At 33.4% G+C, this 27,822-nt stretch overlaps 1 protein-coding gene across 3 annotated transcripts in view; it reads left to right on the forward strand.

Annotated features, from left to right (window-relative positions):
- Nucleotides 1-22,684, forward strand: part of LRFN5 (leucine rich repeat and fibronectin type III domain containing 5) — a 332,903-nt gene extending 310,219 nt beyond the window's left edge. For 2 of the 3 annotated variants that reach the window (XM_021004773.2, XM_078151568.1), the window contains one exon: nt 2,098-6,242. In XM_021004773.2, the coding sequence (XP_020860432.1) occupies nt 2,098-3,040 (943 nt within the window). In that variant the 3' untranslated portion in view covers nt 3,041-6,242. Of the gene's footprint in view, nt 1-2,097; nt 6,243-9,432; nt 9,477-22,318 lie in introns of those variants that run through there. The other variant, XM_078151569.1, reaches the window with a different exon arrangement.
- Nucleotides 22,685-27,822: the final 5,138 nt, after the last annotated feature.

The following is a 27,822-nucleotide window of genomic DNA, read 5'->3' on the forward strand; positions in this document are numbered from 1 at the left end:
TAAAACATACGATTGTTTAGTTATTGGTTTAAAGTATTTCTGATTAAAAAGTAATTGGACCGATTTTCCTTGTTAGTTCTGAAAGCAATTCCAAAAAGGAATTCCAAACAGGTTTTGAGTTATAGGAGCATCACTGAAATAAATATATGATTGAATATATATATGTGTGTGTGTGTGTGTGTGTGTGTGTGTATGTGTGTGTGTGCATGTATATATATATATATATGGTATATTATAAATGTGATAATATATTATATTTAAATTATATAATAATATAACTATATTTTTAGTATAAATATAAATATAAGATTATGGCTTTGACAGACAATACATTTAGAGATATAATATTTGGTGTGTTTTAATCAGGCTAATTTATGGTCACACTTCATGTAACATAGCTTCCAAGTTTAAGAGGAATATATATTTTCTTACATAAATTCCCTTATGCTTAACTATTTTTCTTTTTTGTTACCTGCTATAGGCAAATTATAAATCTGAAGTAACGTTATTTGTTAGAACTTTTTTTGTATATAGAATGACACAACAGTTCATCTTAGTGTTCCTGTGCAATCATTTGAACACTTAAAAGTAAGAAGTCTTCCCTTTTGAGTAAAAATGAAAAGGATTTTCAAAATTTAGTACAATGAAAGAGAGCTTAGCTAAGATTCAGTAGACCTGAATTTGCATCCTGCCTCTGCCATTAACTAATTGTATTACCTTGAACAAATTACCTTGCCTCTCTCTCAGTATTGGTATCTAAAAAATAGAGGATTTGGACAAGCCAGTCTTATGACCTATATATTAATGCAAGGAAAAGTATCCTTGTCATTCTAATTTCTTTGCAATCCATAAAACACAAAAAATGAATTTACCATCTTTTGGAAAATTCAACAGTGATTACTTGATCAGCAGTTTATCTTTGTAGAAAAGTTCTTCCTCCATAATTATAGCATTAGCTCTGAAAAGTGGTATGTCTAATTTTATTTTAAAATTTCAAATTTTATTTTATAAAGGTTATTTTGCCACAGAATGTTGAAGGTTTTGCAATCCATTGAGAAGCAACACAGATTTTGTAAATTTACTTCTAAGTCTTGGAAGTGTCTACAAATTGACATACTTCTGACATGAAAATTATTTTGCTATTCAAAAATGCTAGTTCCAGATCTATTAAATTTACTCACTCTTTTAATTTCCCTTTGGAATAATATTTAATATTTGAATGATTTTCTTTATATTTTTAAATCAAATTCTGGCTTGTGGAGTAGTTTGATGCCAATGGGAATAATATATCTTTAGAAACTAATAAGGGGGAAAAACAGATTTAATGAAAAGGTACTTTAGGAAGTATTCATTCAGTTTTTCAGTTGCACTTGTCAAACCTTCAGAGGTTCTGTCTGAAGGATATTACAGCAACCCAGCACAAGGGAAATTGTTCTGGGCTTGCCAGCATTCATCTTGTCAAAGTAATATTTTCTTACTAATACCTAAAATAGCAGACTATTTTATCAGTAATATATTGGTTGGGGGGTGGGAATGAAAACATTAAAAATATTTGAATAACTATCAGAGGAGTTTTTGAGGTTCATTTAAATGACTAACATCCCTCAGAAATCTGTGAAATTGTTAGAAAATATATGTTTGCAAATTTATTTCTATTCAGGCTTTGTAATCTTAGCTAGTATTTTCTCATTACTTCTAATCATCTTTTCCTTCTTAGTTGGAAGTTCTAAATGAACTTTCTTTGGTAGTCAGATGTCACAGTCACAACATTCAAAACCAACTTGTCAGTTGTTTTTAGCAATAATTTTTTACTAAGAATTCTGTTTTACCACATCATACAATAACATTATTAATAGCCAAGTAAATGACAGATGCAGACATCATTAACATATTAGTGTAGCATCCAGAAAATGACAGCCAATTTTTTTAAAGTGGTTGAAGATAAGGCCAGGTCATTTGTCCATCTTTATTCCTGTTAAAAGCATGTGTTTTGTCAAAAAAAAAACCACACTGAAATAAAATAAAACTAAAGTTACAATGACTGTGGGTTTATATTTTTTAAATACCTATATTAACACAAATTCCATTGTCCCTCAGAATGATACCTCCTACGAGCAAAACATTTCTTGTCAATAACCTGGCCGCTGGAACTGTATATGACTTATGTGTCTTGGCAATTTATGATGATGGCATCACTTCCCTCACTGCCACAAGAGTCGTGGGTTGCATCCAATTTACCACAGAACAGGATTATGTACGTTGCCATTTTATGCAGTCTCAATTTTTAGGAGGCACCATGATTATTATAATTGGTGGCATCATTGTAGCTTCTGTGCTGGTTTTTATCATCATTTTAATGATCCGCTATAAAGTTTGCAATAACAATGGGCAGCACAAGGTTACCAAGGTCAATAATGTTTATTCTCAAACTAATGGAGCCCAAATACAAGGCTGCAGCGGAACAATGCCTCAGTCAATTTCCAAACAAGCTGTAGGACATGATGAGAACATTCAGTGCTACAAAGGTCCCAGTGAAAATGTGACTCAATCTTCAGACACTTGTTCAAGTCAGGACTCTTCCACCACTACCTCTGCTTTGCCACATACCCGGACTTCAAGCACTTCTGCATCCCAAAAGCAGAAACGAAAGATGGGGCCAAAGCCAAGTAATGATTCACAGAATGAAGCTCTTTCAAGTGTCGAGTCCCAAAATGCTAACAGGAATAACTCAACTGCATTGCAGTTAGTTAGCCGCCATCCTGATTCTATCAAAGACGTTCCCACATCTAAAAGAGCACAGTCAAAGACAAGTAAGTTTCTCACTGTGCCTGCTGAAAGATCCAGAGCAAGGCGCAGGTACTCTCTGAATGGAAAATTAATGGAATACCATTGTTATGTTAAGTCAGAGAACACAGGTGTATTGTGGTTTAAAAGAAGCATGTCTATGAATGGGATGGTAATTCAGGCAGGCATTTCTGACCTGGATAGTGGAAAAGCAACTTTTTCAAGATCTGAGTGGATTTTAGAAAGCACTGTGTGACCTGCTTTTTAAATTTTTTTAATATCATTCTTTGGGAATATTTTCATGGAAATTGGAATTTGGAATTCCAGTCTTGTCTTGCTGATTTATGGCTTATACATTCAAGTTTGTATAAAAAGCTGCCTAGGATCTGGTGTGTATATGTACATGGAGAATTAGGCACACGTACACACAATGCAGATAGCAACTAATGAGAGTGTTTAAAAATAAAGTTTATCATTGGAAGGGGAATGAAGTAGCATCAATGCTTTCCCCTACTGTAGGACTGGCTTCCTGGCTCTATGCTAACAGACAACAAAAAAGAAAGTTTTTGCAAGGAAAAAAATAACCTTTCATAAAGGAAATTATATTTCCTCCAAACTAACAAAGACCACTTATGGGAAAAATTGATATTTTTAAATGACAAGACTGTATATTTACTTCTGGTGACAGTAATGTTGCCTTCCTTTGAGGCAAAAGCTATACAGAACGACTCTGTGCTGGCATATTGTGTAAAATAAAATATTTAATAAGTATACACAATTGGTGTTAAAGTAAGTACCCTCTTAAACATCATTCTTGCTGCAGGTACCTTAGTGTATCTGTGGCATGTATCATTAGGAACTTCAATCAGTAATGTTCAACGGTTAAAAAAGAATTCAGCTCATTTTGTACCTATCACCAACAAGAGTCTAGGATGTGGGAATGAATAAAAGACACCAATTTCTAAATGCATGCATTTGGACATGTATGGGTTCTGTGTAAATGTAATAAAGGTTAAAGGGAGAGTCAAGAAGCCTTCCTTTTTCAAAGTAACATTTTAATCAATGTCTAAGAACGGTAGAAAAAAAACCAATTTGTTACATATGTAGGAGATTTAAAGCCATTCCTTATTAACAGAATCATTTGTTTTCCCCCTCTAAAATCAATAATGCAATAATATTGCCACTATTTTAAGAATTTTATTATTATTTTATCCAATAACTGTGATGGCATTTATTAGGAATCATTCTATTTAGCAACACTATAGCAACAAAATCTGGGTTAAATTTGATCAGACCCTGCCACCATCATTCAGGTAATTTGACATTACCCAAAAAAAGGATGCTTCTAGAGTTTGCATATTGAAAAATCTGCTACATCAAACATAAAGGTATTGATTATGTAACAGAGTCAGCTTAAAGACATGTTGTAGGAGGCTACTGGTTCTTGTGTGTAAGCTTTCACAATTAGCTGATAAGTAAAGTAAAAATCATGGCCAGAGTAAGTGAAATTGATTTTTACAATATGTAAACTACTCTGTAGCAGTAAATTAGACAGTTGGTAAAGCTTCTTATTCAAATCACTGAAGTATTTTGTTTTGAGACACAGCTATGTCACTTCTATATCTTGCTTAATTAAATTTTAAAAAAATTACATAAAGCAAATAAAGTAAATTCTAGGGCATGTGATTAACAGACCATCCTATTTGCATATAGTTTGCCATGTATAAGTAACTTAAAATATGTTACGTTAAGACTTTCAGAAACAAGTATAGATAAAATTTGTCAATGGGTGAAGTTTCCTCTGAATTCCTCTCACCTTCTTGTTTTACACCCCTACCAAATCCCAATTCCTCCCTATTCTTCTATCCACATGAATTCAGGTGCCTATTTTATGTTCCATTATTGAAGGACCTTGGTCAGTCATCAACTAATAATTCTGAAGGCCCTGAATCTTAGTAGGCACTATTGACTAAAAAGTCATTAAGACCTAAAGAAATAAATCAGTGAGTATGCAATAGCTAACATTCTGTGCAGTTGAAGTCTTTTTGAGAAAGAAGCACTGGGGGCAGCTGGGTGGCACAGTAGATAGAGCTCCAGCCTCAGAGTTAGGGGGACCTGAGTTCAAATTTGACCTCAGAAAACTTGACACTTACTAGCTGTGTGACCTAGGCAAATTACTTGACCCCATTGCCTAGCAAAAATTAAAAGAAAAAAGAAAAAAAGAAAGAAGCACTGCTACCCCTTAAATCAAATCACATATCTACCTTATTCACTTATAAATCCAGTCTTGATTACTTCAAGATGTGTTTTCAAAGTGCTCCATTATTTCTAAAAATCTTTTATTTCTTTCATTTCTAATAAAACTTTACTGAAATCTATCATTTCTCATTGACCTGCAGTTTTATGCTCTAGTGTACATTTTTGAGAGAAACACATAGTTTCTTACTTACCTGTTATGTACTTTAATTTTGTTGTTACATAGCCTCTTTCAAGCTTCATTTTCCTTGAAAATTGCATGATGTTACAAATGCTGATTCTATTTCTTCTCATGCAAATTTTACTAAATTTCAAAAAAAAAAATGAATTGAGCAGTCAATTATTTCACTTGCTCAAACCAGAATAAGAGTTAGAGCTAATTAACCATTCATTCAACCAGCCAACAAATATTTATTAGGTGCCCACTGTGTTCCAATAACCGTGGAAGGTATTGGGGATAAAAATACCTGAATTAAGTAACTCTTGCTCTTAAGGAGCTATACTTTCTCTGGAGTAAGGAAGAATAGTACCTGACCTTGGATAATTTCATTGTAAGAGGAGTGAAGCTCTTGAGTGAATTGGAAATATGATGGTAGACTGTGGTTGGAAATAAGTGAAGAGGCTCAGTAAAAGTAATCAGAGAATTAGATCTTTTCATCTGTTACCTTCTAGTTTCTTTATAACTGTCTCTTTTAATGCCTGTCCCTTTATCTTTGTTATTTTTTGCTAGTTTATTTTTAATTGGTAGTTGGCTATAACTATGGAACTGAAGTATACTTTTGTCTACTAGATACATTTTCATGTTCCCTGCTCTTAATATTTTAAAAATTATTATTCAGCTATTATATGCTATGGTTTCAGTTTCCTTAAAGTTTAAAAGAAATGCTTTCTGATCAATTATTTTTGGTTTTGGCCCTCAATTAATTATTTTTCTTCTATGACCCATGATGGTGTAGGAGGGTGGGGATGATTATCCAACTCTGATTTAAATATATACTGTAATTTCATAGTGTATTAGTATTTTTATATGCTAAATAGTATCCCAGTGGCCATAAAGAGTTAATGTAGTACTCAGTGTGATGGTTTGTTTTGTTTGTCTGTATTTCTTTGTTACAAGAGAAAGTTCTAGGAAGATAGGGATGGTTTACTGCAAAATGATAGCCATGTAAATGAAAGCATGAATAAAACTTTTTTTTAAGAAGAGAAAAAAAGTTTAATGTAGCTTTCAAGGGAATGCTTTATACCCTGGATTGCACTGCTTCAGTATTATTTGTTGAGGTGCCTTTGTTTGATGCTATATATCTGATTAAAATTGCATACACGTTCATATCTGCATTCATACACACATATATGTGCATATTGAAATAAGTGGGGGAGGGGAGAAGAAATTGGCAGCTGAAGTGTGTGTACTTGCACCATGTCAGAATGGTTCAAAGAAAGGTCCAAATGTTTTGATCTGGAAATAGGGTCAGAATAATACATGATTTGTGGGCATGCATGCGTGTGTGTGTGTGTGTGTGTGTGTGTATGTGTGTGTGTGTGTGTGTGTATGTCTGTGTGCAGGCAAACCCCAATAATTGATTTGGCTGAAAACTGTAGTCACAATGAATTGTGAACCATCTTGAAACCATGTGTATTTTACAGCCTACTTAGAAGTACCACAGGGCTGGAAGATACTTTAGAGATCATCTTTTCAACCCCCATCATTTTATGGATGAAGCAACTGGGGTACAAAGAGGAAGTGATTTCTGCAAGATCATACAGTGAAGTATAAATATTTACACATAGACAAATGAATTTTTTTTTCAAAATAATTTTTCCAATACAGAGAGAAATGTATTTGGGGCTTTTTATTATTTTTTTTTGGAAGACTTTTCTGCTTCACTTGAAATACTTCATATAATAGTTTCCCTGGATACCGACTAAAATAGGAATACTAACTTCTAGGATCTTCGCTTTCATCAATGTAGACCCTAAATTGTCATAGAATACAGTCCCCTTCCCTTAGCAGGTGGTTCCTGTGGCTAAAATATTAATCATGCAGTAATCAACTTTCTGCTGAGGAGCCACACCGAACTGAGCTAGGTTGCTCCTCAGATGAAAGACAATGCTGGACATATTCTCAAAGATTTCCAGCTTGTGCCTCACTGGCCTATCCTCAAAAACATAGGTGAATTTCATGCCATTATGAGGATTTAGAGTAGGATTTGATTTAAGGAAAATAAAAGTATTTTTTACTTATTATTCATTTTGCTAGTAATTAGTATCTTCATTAATAAAATGATATGCCCATTCCCATTTCTCACAATGTAGACATCATTTTAATTGCTTTCATATTCATTTTCCTGTTTTATTCTTAATCATGTAACAAAAACATACCTTCCTCCTGTACATATTTTTTTAAATGAATACATAGTTTATGCAGTTAAGTCTAAATATCTAAACATGCTTTAGTTTTCAAGTATCACAATGAAAGCTAACCCACTTCTTCCTGAAGGAGCACATGCCATTTCTGAATTGCTCTAAATATTTAGAAATTTTCCCTACATTAAGCCTAAATCTTCAGAACTTCTACCCATTTCTCACATATGGTACCAAGCAAAATTAGTCAACTAAATAACACACTTATTACCCTTCAAATGCTTAAAGCTGCTAGGTTCCTCTCAAATCTTCTTTTCTACAGGCTAAACATCCTCAGTTCCTTCAAACAATCTTCAAATGGTATTATTTTGAAACCTTCCACCATGTTAGTTGCCCTATCAAGCCCCCTTACAACTCTCTAGTATATCAATTTTTACCTAGGTGTCTACCATGTTTGTCCACGTTAAAATGATGAAACTTTTATCTAAACATTTAATTTTATACCAAGTATAGCAAAAAATTTTATTCTGTATTACATTTATATATTTTGTCATGAAGTTTGAATTTAATGATGAGTCTGAATGAAGACATAATTGGAATGGCTCTCAAAAAAGTATATCTCACCAAATTCTTCTATATACTATACTTGGTATGTATTTAATTACAACAGAATGCAAGTTCTCAGTAAAAAAAATCTGTTTCTAATTTCCTGTACACAATATTTTCTAAGGTTTCTTAATCCCCTCAATTCTTTCTTCCTCTGTGACAACTAGAAGAGTAGAATTCTTTACTCAAATAGAAAACACATTTTATTTGAAATATACTTTTTTAAAAGCCAGAAGCCTAGAAAGAATATATGTCATTTTACATGAAACTTGGACTAGGCATAAAATGATACTGTTCAAAAATCCATCAATAGATTAAAAGTGATAATAAAGCACATGACTTAATGATAATATACAATGTTCCTTTTGACGTAATGCATTTATCTAATGAAGTGCTATATGTGTAATATGAATAAGTTTTTTTCAAAATAATTTTACTAATGTAGAAAGAAGAATGTGTTTTGGATGTTTTATTGAAGAAATTTTTGCTTCTCTTTCAATAGTTTGTATAATAGTTTCTCTAGATAACAAACTCAAATAGAAATACTAATTACATTAATGTAATCATAAGTGTTTATATATCTGAAACTTTTGAAGTAACTGTCAGATTCCCTCCTATCATGCTGTAACAAAACATAGATATGATTGGCTATCAGAAAATTCCTTTTCCCCAAATTCTTTCCATTATATAGGTATGTACCAAACTTCACAAGGATTTGAGTTGTATGGTACAACTCTCATTTTCTTTGTTCTCAGATATTCTACAAAGCTTCTCAGTATGTCTGTGTCCTTGCAATGTGCTTCACCCTTTGACATCAAAGAAATGAGTGCTGGATGGGGGGGGAAGGGAATCTTTGAACTTTACAGAGAAATCTTATGCTTATTTGAAGGGAGAATGTGTGATTTCATGGCAGAGGTAGGAAGAAGAAAGAAAAATGAGTTTTAATATGAATAGATATGGAAATGAGTACTGAAATTGGGAAATATGTACTTTTCTTTGTCCCATATGATGATTAATGCTGTAAAGTGAATTTTTTTGGTAAATTTAAAAATAGTCTTTAAAAATATATATCCATGCAAGCCTGCACTTTGAATTATGATTAATAAGTAATAAAAAGAAGAGCAGCCTAATTCACATTATCATGAAAAAGCCTGCAATTCAGTGAATTAAATGTTATAGATATTTGAATAACCTTTATTAAACCTTTAAGTTTAATAAATTGAGAGATAAAGAAAAAAGCCATCAGATGTCAAAGGGGAACATGGTAGCTAACCAAAGCAGAATTTATACATTAAGAATAGTGGATGACTTCATCTATGATAACTTTTAAAGATGAAGCTTTTCCAGACTCTTAGGGGAACATTTAATAGGGTGTGCATTTTAATGAATAAATTAATTTTCATGAAATTAAAATTTTATTCCCAGATGCATTGCTGCCTAATGTTGACAAGATTGCCCACAACACACAGGTGAGCTTGCTATTGCATATTGAAGGCACTCTGTGATACTTATTTATATGACAGATACTTAGTTTTAAGTGAATTTTTGGTTTGTTTGTGGTACTTGTTTAATACAACGTGCTTGAATTTCATGTCAAAGCTTACTAATCTCATATATATTCTCAAAAATTAACGTCTGAAGGTATTACATTGACTGGATTTATAACCAGTCATTTCTGTGTTAACCATTAATCTATCTACTGTAGCACAATGTGTTTGGTGAAAAGAATGATTTTGTGTGTGACTTGAAGAATCAATCTCATTAATTCTATGCTCAAAGCTTGTCTAATTTACATTTTTATAAATTTTTCATGACCAATTAAAAAATTTGCAAAGAGAATCTTCATTTTTAAGTCCATATTTCCAGGGAGAGCTGAAAGCCTATGCTATGGCTCATTGACAGATAAGCTAGAGTGTTAGAATTCTATCTAAAGTGGGGAAGGTATAAAATGCAACGAATACATTTCAAATATTTATAGTAGTCCTTTCATCAATATGTAGTTATTATTCCTGGAATTTTTTCCCCACAAAGCTTTGTCAGCATTCTAATCCTGAATTTTGATTGTTATTGTAAATATCTTCTCAGAGCAAAGCAGAATTTTGACAGTCTATTCAAATGGATGAAAGGAACAGCTCTTTGCCAGAATCTGAGCACAGAAGAACATGCAACTTTACCAAATTCTGGAAAACCATGTAACTTCCCTTGTAATAAAACCAGGATATTGTTGTTTTGCAATACAAATTTGAAAGATAATACACCATTCAGAGTTTAAAATTTCATCGGCTCAACTTATCTTTTTAGATTATTTCATGTTACTTATAGGAACTCCATTACTCTATACACACTCTACATCCCAGCCAAACTGGCTGATATTCTCAAAACCTGAAAGTTCATTTCTAAATTCTGTGTTTTTGCAAAGGCTGTTCCTCATGCCAGGAAAGCACTCCTTCCACTCTTCCTCTGAGAATCCTTGACATTCTTCAAGGCTCCACTCAGGTGTTCCCTCTTTTGGGAAACTTTTTCCAATGCCTGCAGGTATTTGTACTCTCTCCATCTTCAAGGTATCTTCTATGCATATATATATATATATATATATATATATATATATACACACACACACACATATATGTATATATATGTGTATATATGTATATATATATGTATATATATGTATATATGCATGTATATATGTATATATACACATACATACACACATATATGTATATATACACACACATATATATGTATATATACACATACAGACATATATTACATTATATATATACATAAATACATATGTATGTATACACACACACATGTGTTGTATCCTCCTAGTAGAATGTAAACCTCTTAAAGCACTGTTTTGCTTTAGTGTCTCACACATAGCATAAATAATAAATACAGTATGCCACTTTAAAGCTTGCAGAACACTTTAAATTCACTATGCCATTTAAGCCTCACAGCAAACCTTTGAGGAAGGCACTATAATGATTATTATTCCCATTTTATAGATGAGGAAATTGAAGCTCAGTGAGGTTAAGCTAGTAAATGTCAGAGACAAGATTTCAATTCGTTCTTCTTTGCTCCAAGTCTAGCATCCAGTAGACTATACTGTTCTCAGTTTCATGGAACTGGAAAGGGTCAAAACTTCAAGAAAAGTTAAAGATCATATAGCCCAACCTTCTCTTTACATCACAGTATGTTGCTTTGATTTTCCCCCACTATTTTCCATGATGAATATGCAACTTTTTAAAAATTTTCTTTATTTTGAAAAATAGGGAAACTGGTACTTTCATAGAAGATGCAATCTGTGTGTGTGTGTGTGTGTGTGTGTGTGTGTGTGTCTGTAGGGGGCAATGTGTGTGTGTGTGTGTATGTGTGTGTGTGTGTGTGTCTGTAGGGGGCAATGTGTGCATGTATGTGTGGTTTATTATATGGAATGTAGTGGTCTATATCTGGAGCACCTCAAAATGCTAAACATATTTCAGTTTTAGATGCAACAGACATCATTAATACTTTTGTTGTTATTCTTTTTTTTTTTTAATAATGCCATGAACAAAGTTTCCCAAAATTCAATTTTATAGAAAATTATTCATGTAGCATTTTAGGGCTTTTGTTTTGTTTTTACTTTAACTGCAGAATAAAATTAATACTTGCATTATAAGTGAGAATTGTTATTGTGATAGTTACTTCAATAGGTTCATGTTTGTAATAGCATGGGTGATTTTTTCACTGATGAAAATCACAGTATTCCATATCTGTTGATTTCGTGTGAATCTTATCCATGTCTTCCTTCCTTCCTTTTTCTTCCTTCCTTCCTTTTTCTTCCTTCCTTCCTTCTTCCTTCTTCCTCCCTTCCTTCCTCCCTCTTCCTCCCTTTTTCCTCCCTTCTTTCCTTCCTTCCTTCCTCCCTTCCTTCCTCTTCCTTCCTTCCTTTCTTCTCTTCTTTCTTTCTTTCTTTCTTTCTTTCTTTCTTTCTTTCTTTCTTTCTTTCTTTCTTTCTTTCTTTCTTTCTTTCTTTCTTTCTTTCTTTCTTCCTTCTTTTCTTTCTCTTTCTTCCTTCTTTTCTTTCTTTCCTTCTTTATTTTTTCAAATTTTATATATTTTATTTTCCCCAAATTATATGTTAAAATAATTTTAAACATTTTAAAAAAAATTTGAGTTCCATATTTTATCCCTTCCTCTCTCCCTTCCCTCCTTCTCCCTGATATGGTAAGCAACCCAATATAGGTTATATATGTGCAATTATGTAAAACATTTCCATATTAGTCATTTTTATAAGAAGAATCAAATAAAAAGAAAAAAAACAGAAAGAAAGAGCAATTTGGCTATAAAAGCTATAAAACTATTCATGCTTTAAATTCAAGCTATAAAACTATTCATACCCTTTGATCCTATAATACTACTGTTAGGTCTACATCCCAAAGTCATCAATAAAGGGTAAAGGACCTTTTTATCCATGTCTTTCTATACATTTTCCAAAAAGTATTGCCCAAGGTGCTGGAACCCATCCTTTTGTTATTTTAACATTTTTAAATATTCCATATATATCACATCATGGGTTGTTTTTTCATTACCCCTCCTCTTACATCAAACTTCTGACCTGTTCAACTTCTTTTTTGGTCATGTTAATTCAACAGATTAATTATAGTGGTTTTTTTTAACCAAATTTTTTTTACCAGAACCATTAAATGGTTCCAAAGCAATCTCCAGCTTCCTAATGACAAAAGCTGTTCTGACACATAAGTTCATATATCAACGTTTTGGGTGGAACAGGAAAAAAATGTGTGACAAATTCTGCTCAAAAACTTTATGGAGGTAACTCTGTGATCTTGAAGCCTATGGGTAAATATGCATATACTAGATAAAGCCTTTATTCTGCCCCATAGAAAACGCAAAAGCATAAAATACATAAGGAAAAATTCTAGAAAACATAAAAGACCTACTATAGCCTATTAATAATCATAGGATTCTTCTCTATCTCCAATGAGTCCCACTTTCCACAGAGTCCCAAAGTACTGCAGATTCATAGTCTCTTCAGAAAGAAAATGAGTTTGAGGTTTCTAAATATTCAATACACTGCCTTTCTGGTGAGTACTGCTTTCACCCCACCTAGACATATACAAGTTTCCATCCATATGTCACTAGTCTAAAGTTTGGATTCTTATTGAACTAAAACATATTTGAGGCTGCTTCCTTTCCCTTTACACCTATACTTTATGAATAACTCAAAAGTAAAAAAATGTAATGTAAAGTCCAGTTCATTTACTATTTCATATGATGGTTTTTAAACCTTGCTTATCCTGATGTTTTGAAATGAATGGTATTCAATCATTTTCTGTCTCTAAGAAATTAGAACTCATTTTTGGCTTTCATGTTAAAGCATTGTTGAAAAAGAAATTAGAGATGTAAAGGACTCAAGTTGAATAAAAAGTGGAGAGGTCTGGACTTATGAATAAAGAATGAAATTAAATTTAGAGCAGAGAAATTGGGAGAAATTAAGGAATATTTGAAGGACAACACTTTCCAGATCCAGATTTTACATCCAACTTCTATGAGAGAAATTTGAAGGGTAAGAGCAGGATAAAGGGAGCATCAAGGAATATTTAAAAGAAAGGGATAACTGAAGAGAAAGAATGAAGAAGTATTTAAGGAAAATGAGAAGGTAGTTGACCAGTCAAGGTAAGTAAAAAAAAAAAAGGTAAGTAGAAAAAACTGATGCATAAAGCAAATTGATAGAGTGTATTAGTTGAGGTTGGAGGGAGATTGGCAAAACAACTAAGAGGTTGAAACAAAAAAAGGAAGGAATGTGGACTATTTCTGCTGTGGAGTTATCAACATTAAGGAAAGAAAGGCTAATGTGTTGGTTAGTTCCAAAAGATTGTAAAGAATTACTTGACAGAGAAAAACAATAAGAGCAACAACAACTCTCAATCATTATGGAAAGCTGGGGGCAGCTAAGTGGTGCAATGGATAAGAGCACCAGCCCTGGATTCAGGAGGACCTGAGTTCAAATCTGACCTCAGACATATAACACATACTAGCTGTGTGACCCGGGGCAAGTCACTTAACCCATTGTCTAGCCAAAAAAAAGAAAAAAGAAAAAAGAAAAAAGAAAGCTAGACAAATTTTACAGTGATTTGCATTGTATTTCTTGGTTTTTTAAAAAGAATTTTTTTGGTTCAGTCAGATACCTCTCATGTTTAGGCTAATCTTTGTTCATAGAAGAAAAGAAAAAGAGACTCAAATAAGGCCTATCACTGCAAGTTATCAAGGACAAACAAATGTCCCTAAAACAACAACAATAAAGCAGAGCTTTAATGGAAGAAAAATATGAAGTCTCAGGAAACAACATTGTATAAAGTTAGACTGGAAGAATGTTATACAGAGAAGGAAGGAAGGGGGAAAAAGACAACTGTACTCTTGGAGCTAAAATGAGGCTTTTCCAAGAGGGAAGGGAGATGGATGCTTTGAGAAAAAAAAGAGGAAACACAGCTACTTCTATTCCAATAAGTGATAAAGTAGAGTCACAGAAGCTATCTGATGATGAGAAAAGTTTCAGAGAAGAAGTGAAGAGTAGTGGTAGTTGCTGACTCTTTTCTTAGGGATATCAAAAATAGAAAAGGTTGTTATCTTTGTAGGACGTGTACATAAGGCGTAAAAGAGCCTTTACATTTAGTAAGAGTACTATCCACTTCTGGTGAGTCTTAAATGATACTGACAAGAAAGTATTTCCAAATATTACAAAATCTCTTGCTAAAAGCTAAGACTGTAGGGATATGGGTTTTGTTTTTATCACTGCTGGCCACTCAAGGCAAGAAATGCTGTGTGTGTGTGTGTGTGTGTGTGTGTGTGTGTGTGTGTGTGTGTGTGTGTGTTGGGGGGAAGTTCTTGTCTTTGAAAATGAGATTTGGATTCTGGACTAAGGCTAAAAATACAGGAACTTCTGTCCAGTAATAGAGTGTATCTAAGGAAGAATACCTGGTGCCATTTAAATCTAACCAAAGAGAATAAAGCTGGAAAGGAGGAATGAGGGAGAAAATAGCCTTATGTATATTCATAAAGTTAGATTTCCTAGAGAGTAAAAGAGTAGCTAAGATAACCCAGAAGTTTAAAGATTTTTTAAAAATCAAATAAGCCATGGTTTCAAATTTCTATACACAAATCTCTTTCAAATTTCTATACACAAATCTCTAAAATGTATGCAACAAACAAGAGGAACTAGAAGTCCTAATACAAGAAGGGAAATTTGACTTTATGGTATTATTGAGACTTTGTGTGATTATATCCAAACTGGAAAGTGGTTTTGCATGGGTATAACATAATGAAAAGAAAGAAAGTATGTGTAAAGTGTGGTGAAGTGAAGTGCCATTGTATATTGGAAAAAGTATACATATATGCAGAAAGACAGGAACCAGAGAGGGAAATATCCAAAGCATTTGGGAGTAGATCAATGGAAAAATAAAGGGAAGTCATCCTGTCATTGGTGTGTTCTACAGACTACCTAGACTGAAGGAGAAAATAGATAAATAAGGAGTTTAAGAAAACAGGCATTGAGGTATGTTATAGTAGTGATGAGAAATTTTAATTATCCATAAATTTATTGGAGCTCTTCTTACTAATAACATAAAAGCTTTTACCCTTCAACCAACAAGGGGAAATTCTGTAAGGTATTTGGGGAAGTAGTTGTCAGGATAGAAATTATGTGAACCTTGGACACGGTGGGGTGGGTGGAAGTGATTACTCTCTGGTTATATTCTGATAAAGAAAAGATAATTAGGAACCCATGGACTAAAATTCTACATGTCAAAATCACCCAGAATGGTTAGAAATTTTTCCAAAAAAATTCCCAATATGCAATAAGATCAAATTCTGAAGCTGATAAAACAGGAATTTCTGAAGAGACTGGGGTGGATACACAGGATAACTACGTTTCATTTTTAAAAAGATATGTACAGAAGATTAAAGCAAAGGCATATGAAAATATGACATGAAATTTGCATTCATGGTCTTGTAAAACTAGTTATCGGGAGTTTTGAAGCTCAGAATAAGTTAGGATAAAGAAGATTTGAGCTTTCTAAAGTTATATTGAGGAGGACCAATGAGCCTCGTGATAGGATTGTTGCTTGTGACAAATAGCCTGATAATAACCAGCAATAGAAAAATTATACCAGTTCAGTGTTTGTTTTGCTCTTTTTTTCCACTGTCCTTTTTCACCTTTGCACTGAATATAACAGAACAAAAATAGCTAACAAGCTACAGATAAACATTTTTATCAGTGACCTGGATAAAGATATAAATGACATGATGATTAAATTTTCAGATGACACAAAGCTGGAATAAAAAAGTTAATAATCAGGATCTAAAAAGCTGTTAATGAACTGAAGCATTGGGGTAAATCTAATAAAAAAAACACTTCAATAGGGGCAAATACGAAATCTTATTAGGGTTCATTAAATCAAGATGAAGCAATGATTACAAAAAAAGTTAATCAGGATCTAAAATGTTCTTAATGAACTAAAGCATTGGGGTAAATCTAACAAGCACTTCAATAGAGGGTAAATACGAGTCAATATTGTGATTTGGTACACAATAAAGCTAATATGAACTTGATTTCCATTAATGGTCATAGCTTCTGGGAATTATGAAGTGATAATCACTCTGTACTCTGCCCTGGTTAGATTATATCTGATTATTACGGCCAATTTTAGGGCCACAGCTTAAGAAAAAACAAACATTGGCAATCTAGGTAACATCCAGAGGAAGATAACCAGAATGACAAAGAGCATTAAGTCTGTGTTATTTGAGCTTAGATAGATGGAAATGGAGTTGTTTACCTTAGATAGGAGAGTACTTGGGGTTTGGGATGGGCAAATGTTGCAAGAAAGCTGTATTCAACTATTTGAGCATCTGTCACGTGAAAGTTATTAGATTTGTTTTATTTGACCACAGAAGGCAGACCCAGGAGTAATAAGTGGAGGTTGCAGCAGCTAATTTTAGCTTGATATTAAGAGAACTTGTTCTTGTTCAGTCACTTTTCAGTAATCTACAACTCTTCATGACCTCAATAGAGGTTTTCTTGGCAAAGATACTGGAGTGGTTTGCCATTTCCTTCTCCAGCTTGTTTTACAGATGAGGTAGTTGAGGTAAACAGGGTTAAGTGACTTACTTAGGGTGCCTGGGGCTGAATTTGAACTCAGGTCTTCCTGCCTCCAGATCCAGTTCTGTCCACTGCATTACTGAGCTGCCCAAATATTAGGAGAAACTTCCTAATTATTAGACTTATCCAGAAGAAGAATGGGCTACCTCAAGAGGTGGTGGATTTCTCCTCACTGGAAATCTTCAAGCAGAGAAACTGCTCACTTCTTGGATATACTATTGGAGAGATTCTTTTGAGTGGTGTGGATCTCAATGGATAATAAATTAACTTCCAGTTTAACTCAAAAGTGGCTTTGACCAGGCTCTGTTCTTTTTTTATCTGAGATCCATGATGTAGGCTACCTTTTTGTCTTTTCTGCTGGAAACTAGAAAGAATACATGAAAATATTAGAAGATAGACACAACTGAGTTCTAGTGTAGTGACATTTCTGATATAATCCTTACTATGAGATGCTGTGACTGATTATTTCTTCCATATCACACCTACACACTACATGCTGTTCTTTTATCTCAAGTCTCCTGTGTATTTGTCATACCAATGCTATATTATAGCCCTCCTGCTTCTCTTAATCACTGATATATTAAAATATTCTATGAGAAAGCAATATGATAAAGAATAATAATGGCACTGAATTTAGAAGCGGAGGCCTGGTTTCAAAAGTCCTGGTTTGTGACCTTGGACAAGCCACTTCTCTTCCACTTTTAAAAAAAATTTCATGTAATTTTTAATGCATCAAGATCTGAAAAGGATGCATTTAATATTTCTGTTTTTCTGCATTGGATTGTGAAGTTTTTATGCCCTAATACATGGTAAATTTTTGTGTAGGTGCCATGTACCACCAAGAAAAAGGTATATTCCTTTCTAATCCTATTCAATTTTCTCCAGAAGTCTACCACATCTAACTGTTGTTCTAAAATTCTATTCACTTCCTTCACTTCTTTTGTGTTTATTTTGTGGTTAGATTTATCTAGTACAGAGAGGAGGAGGTTGAGGTCCCCCATTAGCATAATTTTAAAAATTAATCAATTTAAAATTTTCAGTTCTCAACATTCACTTCCATAAGCTTTTTAGTTTTAAAATTTTTTCCTCCTCCCTTCTCCCCTCCCTCCCCAAGATGGTATGCAATCTGACATAGGTTCTACATATACATTCCTATTAAACATTTTTTTTTCACATTAGTCATGTTGTAAAGAATTAGAACAATAGGAGGAACCACAAGTAAGAAGAAACAAAACAAAACAGAAGGAAAAAAGAGCCAATAATATGCTTTGATCTGTATTCAGATTGCATACTTTTTTGGATGTAAATAGCAATTTCCATCATGAGACTTTTGGGGATGTCTTAGATCCTTGTATTGCTGAGAAGAACTAAGTCTGTCAAAGTCACAATGTGACTGTTACTGTGTACAACGTTCTCCTGGCTCTGCTCACTTCACTCAGCATCAGTCCATACAAGTCTTTACAGGTTTTTCTGAAGTCTGCTTGCTCATTATTTCTTATAGCAAATAGTATTCCATTACATTCATATACCACAACTTGTTCAGCCATTCCTCAATTGACATTAGTATAGTTTTGTTGTCTATTTCTTCTTGTAACTCCCTTAACTTCTCTAAGAATCTGGATACTATACCACTTAGTGCATATATGTTTAGTAATGATACTACTTCATTTTCTATGGTGCCTTTTAGCAAAATGTAGTGTCCTTTCTTACCTCTTTTAATTAGATCTATTTTTGCTTTTGCTTTGTCTAAGATCAGAATTGCTACCCTTGCTTTTTTTTTTTACTTCAGCTGAATCATAATATATTCTACTCCAACCATTTATCTTTATTCTGTATGTATCCTTCTGCTTCAAATGTGTTTCTTGTAAACAATGTATTTTAGGATTATGGTTTTTAATCTACTCTGGTATCTGCTTCCATTTCATGGGAGAGTTCTTCCCATTCACAGTGACAGTTATGATTACTGTCTGTGCTTTTCTCCCTATCTAATTTTCCCCCTGTTTATGCTTTTCTCTCTCCTTTCTCCCTTTTCCTCCTCACTAGAGTTTTGCTTTTGACCACTGCCTTCTTCAATCTGCTCTCCCTTCTATCCCCCCCTCTCTTTTCTTCCTCTTTCCCTTTCTACTTCCTATAGGGTAGGTTAGATTTCTATAATTAACTGAGTATGTTATTCTTGCTTTGAGCCAAATCTGATGAGAATAAGGTTCAAACAATGCTCATCTCCCTTCCTTCTATCCCTATAGTGTATTAGATCTTTGTGCCTCTTTATGCAATGTAATTTACCCTTTTCTGCCTCCTCCTTTCCTTTTCTCCGAGTAGAATCCCTTTGCACCATTTAATTAGATTTTTTATCTTTATATCAAAGTCAGGTTGTATCCATGCCCTCTGTCTATGTATACCTCTTCTAAATGTCATAATAAAGATACAGTTCTCAAGAGTTACAAGTATCATTTTCCCTTGTAGGGATGTAAACAGTTTTTCCTTACTGAATAACATTTTTTCTTTCCTTTTCACCTTTTTATGCCTCTTTTTAATCTTGTATTTGAAAATCTAATTTTCAGTTGAGCTCTGGTCTTTTCATCCAGAAGGTTTCAGTATGCATCTCTTCCCCTGAAAGATTATGCTCAATTTTTCTGGATAACTGATTCTTGGATGTAATCCAAGCTCCTTTACCTTCTGGAATATCATATTCTAAGCCATCCAATCTTTTAATGGAGAAGTTGCAGGGTCCTGTGTAATCCTGACTGTGATTCCATGATATTTAAATTATTTCTTTCTGGCTGCTTGCAGTATTTTCTCTTCACTTGATAATTGTGGAATTTGTCTACAATATTCTTTGGCATTTTCAATTTGGGATCTCTTTCAGGAGGTGATTGGTGGATTCTTTTGAAGACTGTTTTATCATCTGGTTCTAGGATCTCAGGGCAGTTTTCCTTGATGATATCTTGAAAGATATTGCCCAAGCTTTTTTATTCATCATGGCTTTAGAGACCAACAATTCTTAAATTATCTCTCTTGGATCTATTTTCCAGGTTAGTTGTTTTACCAGTGAGGCATTTTATGTTGTCTTCTATGTTTTCATTCTTTAATTTTGTTTGATTGATTCTTGATGTCTCATAGAGTAATTAACTTCCACTTGCCCAGTTCTAATTTTTAACAAATAATTTTCTTCAATTAGTTTTTATGCCTCCTTTTCTATTTGGTCAATTCTTCTTTTTAAGAAGTTGTTTTCTTCAGTGTAATTTTTTCCCCATGTGGTCACTTGTATTTTTTAAGGACTTGTTTTCTACAGTTAATTGTTGTCCTTTCTTTTCCAAGCTATTGACTCTCTCTTGCATACCTCTCATTTCTTTTCCCAATTTTTCTTCTACCTCTCTTATTTGACTTTTAAAATCCTTCTTGAGCTCTTCCAAAAAGGATTTTTGGGTTTGCGACCAGTTCATATTGCCCTTTGAGGTTTCAGATGTGGGTAATAATGCATTTTTTCCTTTTTAAATATAAGAACCAAATTTATTCATTACTACTCTTTAGACACTTCACCAATCCTTCATAAATTATTAAAAAAACCTATCTTGTATTTGAAAATCTAATTTTCAGTTGAGCTCTGGTCTTTTCATCCGGAAGGTTTGGAAGTCCCTTATTTCATTGAGTATCCATCTCTTCCCCTGAAAGATTGTGCTCAATTTTTCTGGGTAACTGATTCTTGGATGTAATCCAAGCTCCTTTGCCTTCTGGAATATCATATTCTAAGCCATCCAATCTTTTAATGGAGAAGTTGTAGGGTCCTGTGTAATCCTGACTGTGATTCCATGATATTTAAATTGTTTCTTTCTGGCTGCTTGCAGTCGTATAGTGGTATAGTATTTAATCTAGAGGGCCAATGGTGATTTCAGTTAATTTTTTCTTAGAATTCAAATAATTGGAAAGTTCTTAACTTTTACTTGGCGGTATATTTTCCCTACCTGTGTCGAACTACTCCTAAACCTGTATGGGATGTTTAAAGTAGAATCTCCAGCTACAATAAGTAACTGAGAACAAATGTCATCCTAAAATAGAGATTATTCAATATTTCAAACTTTGTTTAAATCTTTTTGTGTGTGAGATGAAAGTGGGAGAAATCTCATTTTTCAATTGGATTTACAAAAAAAATGTCTTCAAGACTTCAGGAAAAAAATTACCTATTATGTTTACCAGGCATAAGTGTCTCTACATCTTATAATTGTGAACAATTGCGAAGTACAGTATTGGTGAATATCTCTACATTGATGATTTTTAAAAAGTTTTCCACTAAGTTATCCTATGGTTTTCAAAATATTTTGAGCTGTTTTTTAAATTTTTAAATAGTTGTGTGGGCCTTTATTAATTCATGATTGCTTTGTTTAATCTTTGGCAACTATAATCCCTTAAGAACTTCAATATTGCTAAATTTATAATTTCTAATTTTCCTCATAATGTCTTTTAGAAATTCCTAGTAGAATTTATAAGTACATAAATTTCATATAGGTTATTAGTATGTTGGTTCCATTCAAGGTAACAAATTGAAATAATTTCAGTCTAATCATTTCACTTTAAGATACCAATGTATGCAATGTTTCTGAATATTATAATGGCATATGTTTTCTCAGGATTAGAAATATTACTTGGAATGACTAGACCGCAATTTATAGTATGTGAACCATTTTATTTTTTAAATCATTAAAAAAAATAAAACTCTAAGAAATGTTTTTTCCTTACTTGTGTTGGAATTATTGAGAATATTATGGAGACTGACATATTGAGGGCATATTTAACATTATATAGATTCTTTTAAACTAACTTTCTAATATCTTCATATTTTAATCCATAGCTTATCATGAATGACAATGACTTGTAAAGTGTACAAGAGCTATGATATTTATAGTGTATGGTGGTAGAATTATAAAGCACACAAGCTTAAGTTCTTGCAATTTGGGGACTTGTAGACTCATGAAACAGTAGCATAGCCATCTTATTAGCTATCTGTCTACCCCCCCTTCCCCTTCTCTCTCTTTGTATGTGTGTGTGTGTTTCTCCTTCTCTCTTCCTCCTTCTCCCCTCCCTGTGTGTATGTATGTGTTTGTCTTTCTCCCTCTCTCTTTCTTTTTATTTCCCCTCCACTTTCTCTCTTTCTAGAGGCTGGACCTAATATGAAGAATATCATCTCACCTCTGTCTCCTGAAAAAAGTCATTGATATTTTTACTGGATTAAATAGAAAATGATTTCAAGCCACATAGAGGAACAATTATTCAACTGATGTCCTTGAAGAAACTTTCCACTTGAACCAAAAGCAAGAAGTCTGACATCAACAGACATTGGCTCCATCAGACTATATTCATTCCTGTTTAAACTCAAATGTCTTTTATGTTCTCCTAGTTTTTTTTAATAATAAAGAAATATGACCTGTCTACATTAGCAACAGTTTCTGTACTAATTCATGTTATACCTTGCCAACTATGAATTAACAGATTGTAGAACCCGAATAACATCTTATATCACTTTAACAAATAAATGTTTTACTCTAACAGAAATTACATGTTGATTGATTTATCAAAGAGCTCTTGCTATAAATATAAAAATAACTATTATGAGAATGAAAATACTATTTTATATTTATATACTGTAGTGACACAACTTGAAGTGTAAATTATGATATAGAAATAAAACTTCTTCATTGTGACTAAAATAAAACCTGTTCTGTGAGGAAACACTACTGCTATTAAAGCAGCCTCAAAGCAACCAGATGCAGGAAAGAGACTAAGGGGAAATCTCTTCACAAGTTGAAACTTCAGATATGATCAAGGTAGGCATGCTAAGATTATTTTATATTGATATAGAATTAAAATTTCTATTCAAGAGAACCAGCATAAAGGAGACTTTAATGATTTCAAGATATTTCTTCAGAATATCAAATAGAGCCCTGATTAGTAGAGAAAAATATAAGTGATGTAACAACATACACACATACTCATATATACACATACATACATGCAGACTTATATACATGGGGAAAGAGAGAGGAGAGATTGAGAGAGAGAGAATAAGAGAGTTTGTATATCTGTTAGTACTAATAAATATTAAATTAAATTTAGCTTTAGGAACTCAGAAATCATAGCAACTAAATTGTAAAGAAATTGTAGCAACTTTTTCTTGGTCAGTTCAGGCAGGGTTGAGTAAGGCATTAAAAGTGACATAATTTTCACTTGGCTTATCAGAAATTCAGTTTTTGTTTGTTGTGAACTTGAGTAGTCAGGTTCAAAGCAACAAATAACCTTTTCTTTCTTAATTTCTTACTATAGAGCCAATTGAAATGCTGGATAACATGATAGTGTATCCACTCAGTATTTGTAAAAGTTCCTAGAAATCCAGATGATGCGCACTTATTGTGTGTATATGTAGATATAAAGAGACATGAGTTAGTCTTGGAGAGGGAGCAAAAGATAAGTGAAGATTGCTTATATGCACAACTAGTAGTTTTACAGTATGAAGAAAAAACAAGAAAGGCCAGGAGAATTATGTTTGGAGGCCCTTGAAATTTTAGGAGGACATGGCCAAGAGTAGTTCAGGATGGGCAGAAATAAGTGGATTGGAACCAATATCATAGGAGCATTGGAGGAAATACCCATATCAATGAAACTATAGATTAAATCTAATGTCAATACTTTATAATGTAGGAGTTAGAGAAAGTGACTGGACATAGAATTTCACTGGAATAGACAACTTAATGGATTAAAATTGCTCTTTCACTGCAGTACAACACCTTCTTTGCAACTTTATCTTAAATGGTGGCCCTGGTCTTTCTGGCTCCAAAGGCAGATATCTATTCACAATGCCATGGTGCCTCTTATGTTTTCAGATATAAATATGATGTAGTTATAAAACATACATAATATCCACATAATAATAGGCATATGTATGAACATGTATTTATTTAGGAGTAAAGAATATTCTTTGCTACTTCCATGTTCTTCCTCAACCTCCCTCACTCAGTAAGCTCTCCTTTGAGGTCCATTCTAGTCACATCTACCACCCAATGCAAATCCTTGTAACTATTGTCTACAGACCTCCATCTGGGTCACTCCTCTTCCTTTCTTACTGAGTTTAATACCTGGCTGACAATATGTTTCTCCTCCTCAACTCCTGCCCTCATACTAGGGACTTCAACATACATATTGACTCTCTTTCAAACAATCTAACCACTCAGTTCCTCAATGTACTCATTTACTGAACTTTCTCATGAGCTACTTCTCCACCCCACCTGAGTCACACACAAAGATGGTTATACCCTTGATCACCCATAAATAAAACATCTCCATGTTAAAGAAATCCCAAATCCCCTTATCAGACAAAAATTTATTGCCTTTTCATCTCCCCCTCTGCCTTCCCTTGCCAAACACTACTCTTCATAACATAACCTCTGATCTCTTGATCCCTCAATTCTGTCAGGGGAGAAACAAATCTCTACACTAGCCACTCTATTATCTTTTCACCATCTTGACCACTTGGTAAACCAGTTCAACTCTACACTGTCCACTCTGATAGGTAGAGAAAATCATGTGATCCTTTTGACTGGGTCCACTACAAATTGCTGTTATACAATCTTAATTGGACCTTCATTGTTACTAAGTAATCTTTCCTTATCAATTCACTATCCTACTCTCTACAGCAACTGTTCCAAAACTTTTCAACCCTTCTCAAAGCTCACATGGCTTCCCCTCCCCCACCTTCTTAGCTGAGAATTTTGCATCATATTTTTTCAGAAACACAACCTAGGTATCATTCCCAACCTCTTACTATTTCTTGACACCACCTCTCAACAAACTGTGGTCAAGTTGTATACATTACAACTTTGCAACATCTCTCTAATATGACCCATTTTCTCCTCTGATACTGTCACCACCCTGGTGCAGTCCCTCATCAATTCACCCTTAGACTATTGCAATAGCCTACTTGCTGGTCTGCCTTCCTCCAGTTTCTCCCCACTCCAACCTATCCTCCATTCATCAGCCAAAGTGATTTTCCTAAATCTTACCATATCAGCTTCAATAAACTTGATGAACTCCATTGGCTCACTGTGATCTCCAATATCAATACAAAATCCTCTGGTGCTCAAAACCCTTCATAACCTAGCACCCTCCCTTGCCTTTTCAGTGATTTTAAATCTTACTTTCTGCCCATGTACTCTTTGCTCCAGTGACACTTGCTCTTCCTCTAATAAGACACTCCATCTCTTGGTTCTAGTCATTTTCACTGGCTAGTCTCCATAGCTGGAATATTTTCCCTCCTCCTGACTACTGTCTTCCCTGGATTCCTTAAAGTCTCAGCTAAAATCCTATCTTCTACAGGAAGCATTTTCCAACTTCTTTTAATTTGAGTGTCTTCATTATTTCAATTATTTCCTATTTTCCCTATATATAGTTTGTACATATTTGTTTGCTTTTTGTCTCTCTCATTAGAATGTGAGCTCCTTGAGGACAGGAACTGTCTTTTGCATCTTTTTGTACCTTCAGCACTTAGCTTAGTGTCTGGCACATAGTAGGCACTTAATGTTTATTGACTTAATGACTGACTGAAAGGTATGTGTTTTTATGTACACAAATACATATGCAAAATTTTATATACATGTGTATATATACTAACACATGTACATGTATATGTGGATATACTGGTTGCAATATTTTTATAAATTTCATTTTGTGGCAGCAATAATTGTGTTTGAAGTTGTAAAAAGAGGGAAATAAGTTTTAACTACTCTATGAAGAAAACACTTGTCATGGTCAAGAGAATACAAAGACTGAAGTACTAAAGACTGGAAAAAGGTAATTTTTAATTATGAAAACTGCTTTTTCATTCATAGCTATTCAAGATACTGTTGTCAGAAGAAGTCCAGGAGATCCTGTAATGTTTGTACATCTTCATCAGACAGTAAATCATCTACCAACTTGAAAGTCTCATCCCCATTAAAGTAATGAAGAATTTTAATAAATAAATATGCTGATAAACTGAGAAGCAGAATAGATTTGGAATTACAGAAATTTCCAAATAGACATGAAATATTGCATATCAACTTGTACTATGCCACATGTCATGAAAGCTTAAGAAATTCATTCAAGAGATGGAGACTTCAATGGAAAGACATCTGACTTAAACCGTATTGGAAACCTATGGGTTTTAAACAATGCTAGACTTGGAAAAGTGAATTGTCCAACAAAGGTAACAACATACAATGTCATAAAAGTTTGTTTTCATAATAAATAATTTAAAAGTAAATGTTAACATTAGGCAATAATCATAATGGCTAGCATTTATTTAGCAGTTTTAGGACCACAGAACATTTGTCATTTATTATCTCATTTGATTCTCACAACAAAACTATGAGGTAGGTGCTAAATATTTCACTGATTTTTGCAGGTGAAGAAATTAAGACTAAGAGGTTAAATGACTTGCCCAAAGTCACATAGCTAGGTGTCTCAGGTAGGATTTTTAGTTTAAGTCTTCCCAATTACAAGATGGGATGTTTCAGGAAAAAGTTTCTGATCATTAAAGATTTGCAATTTCCAAAAGAAAATTCATCCAATTTTCCTCCTTATCTTTAAATCTGGTCCTACCTTTATTGGTTCCCTACCTGCTAGTGCCCTTACTCCCTGCCTTGTATTGAACTTTCATATATTCATTTTGTATTAATTCTATATGTATGTGTGTGTATATGTGTGTATGAGTGTGTGTATATATGTATGTATGTGTGTAGGTATGTATGTATGTACGCTTTTATATGTACTCATTGTCTCCCCCCAAAGACTGTAAGCTCTTAGGGGAGATTTTTTGCTGTTCATTTATTTATTCATCCATTTATTTATTTATTTATTTATACATTCATTCATTCATTCATTTATTTATTTATTCATTCATTCATTCATTTATTTATTTATTTAGTCTTTGTGTCCTTCCTTGCCTTGTTTGTTGCTTGATTCATAGTGTTTATCCAAGATAAATCATAAATCTTTTCCCAACACAGAGATACACATAGGTATATATATAAACACACACACACACATATACATTGGTATATCTATATACAAATATAGATGTGTGACCTCCATAGGTTTTCCACTTAATTGCATGTCACTATCTCAAAAATAGGAATTATTTTGTTGGCTCCTTCTCACCCCTTGTAGATTGTTAGATTAAACTTTTTAGAATAGTTACAGATCTTTCAGAAGAAGCTCTAAACACTTCTGTGGCAATACAAAATAAATGATATAATTCACTAAAAGAAGCATTTGGAAGACATCATCTATACATAATTCCTCTTTGATTTGGACTGTGCTGGATCTCTTCAATGACAGTGATAAACACCTTTGGAAAGGAAATTCTCTGATCAATACTTCATTGGATTCTACTGATTAGAGGAATGGCTTTGTTTAGGTTGAGTCTCTTGTCAAACTTATTTTAAACTGGTTTCACTATTCACTTCTTCTCATCATTTTATTAGGTGATACTAATCAAAATCTTCCACCACCATTTTTCTCTGTGTGATCTTAAAAATGAACTTATATTCTAAATGTTAGCCTTAGATTTTTTTTTATTACTCTCTCTTTGGCTAATGAGTCAGAAGTCTGCCAATTAAGCCATTTTAAGA

The sequence above is a fragment of the Phascolarctos cinereus genome, unplaced genomic scaffold (assembly GCF_003287225.1).
Source record: "Phascolarctos cinereus isolate Bilbo 61053 unplaced genomic scaffold, phaCin_HiC Scaffold_3;HRSCAF=262, whole genome shotgun sequence".
Taxonomy (NCBI): domain Eukaryota; kingdom Metazoa; phylum Chordata; class Mammalia; order Diprotodontia; family Phascolarctidae; genus Phascolarctos; species Phascolarctos cinereus.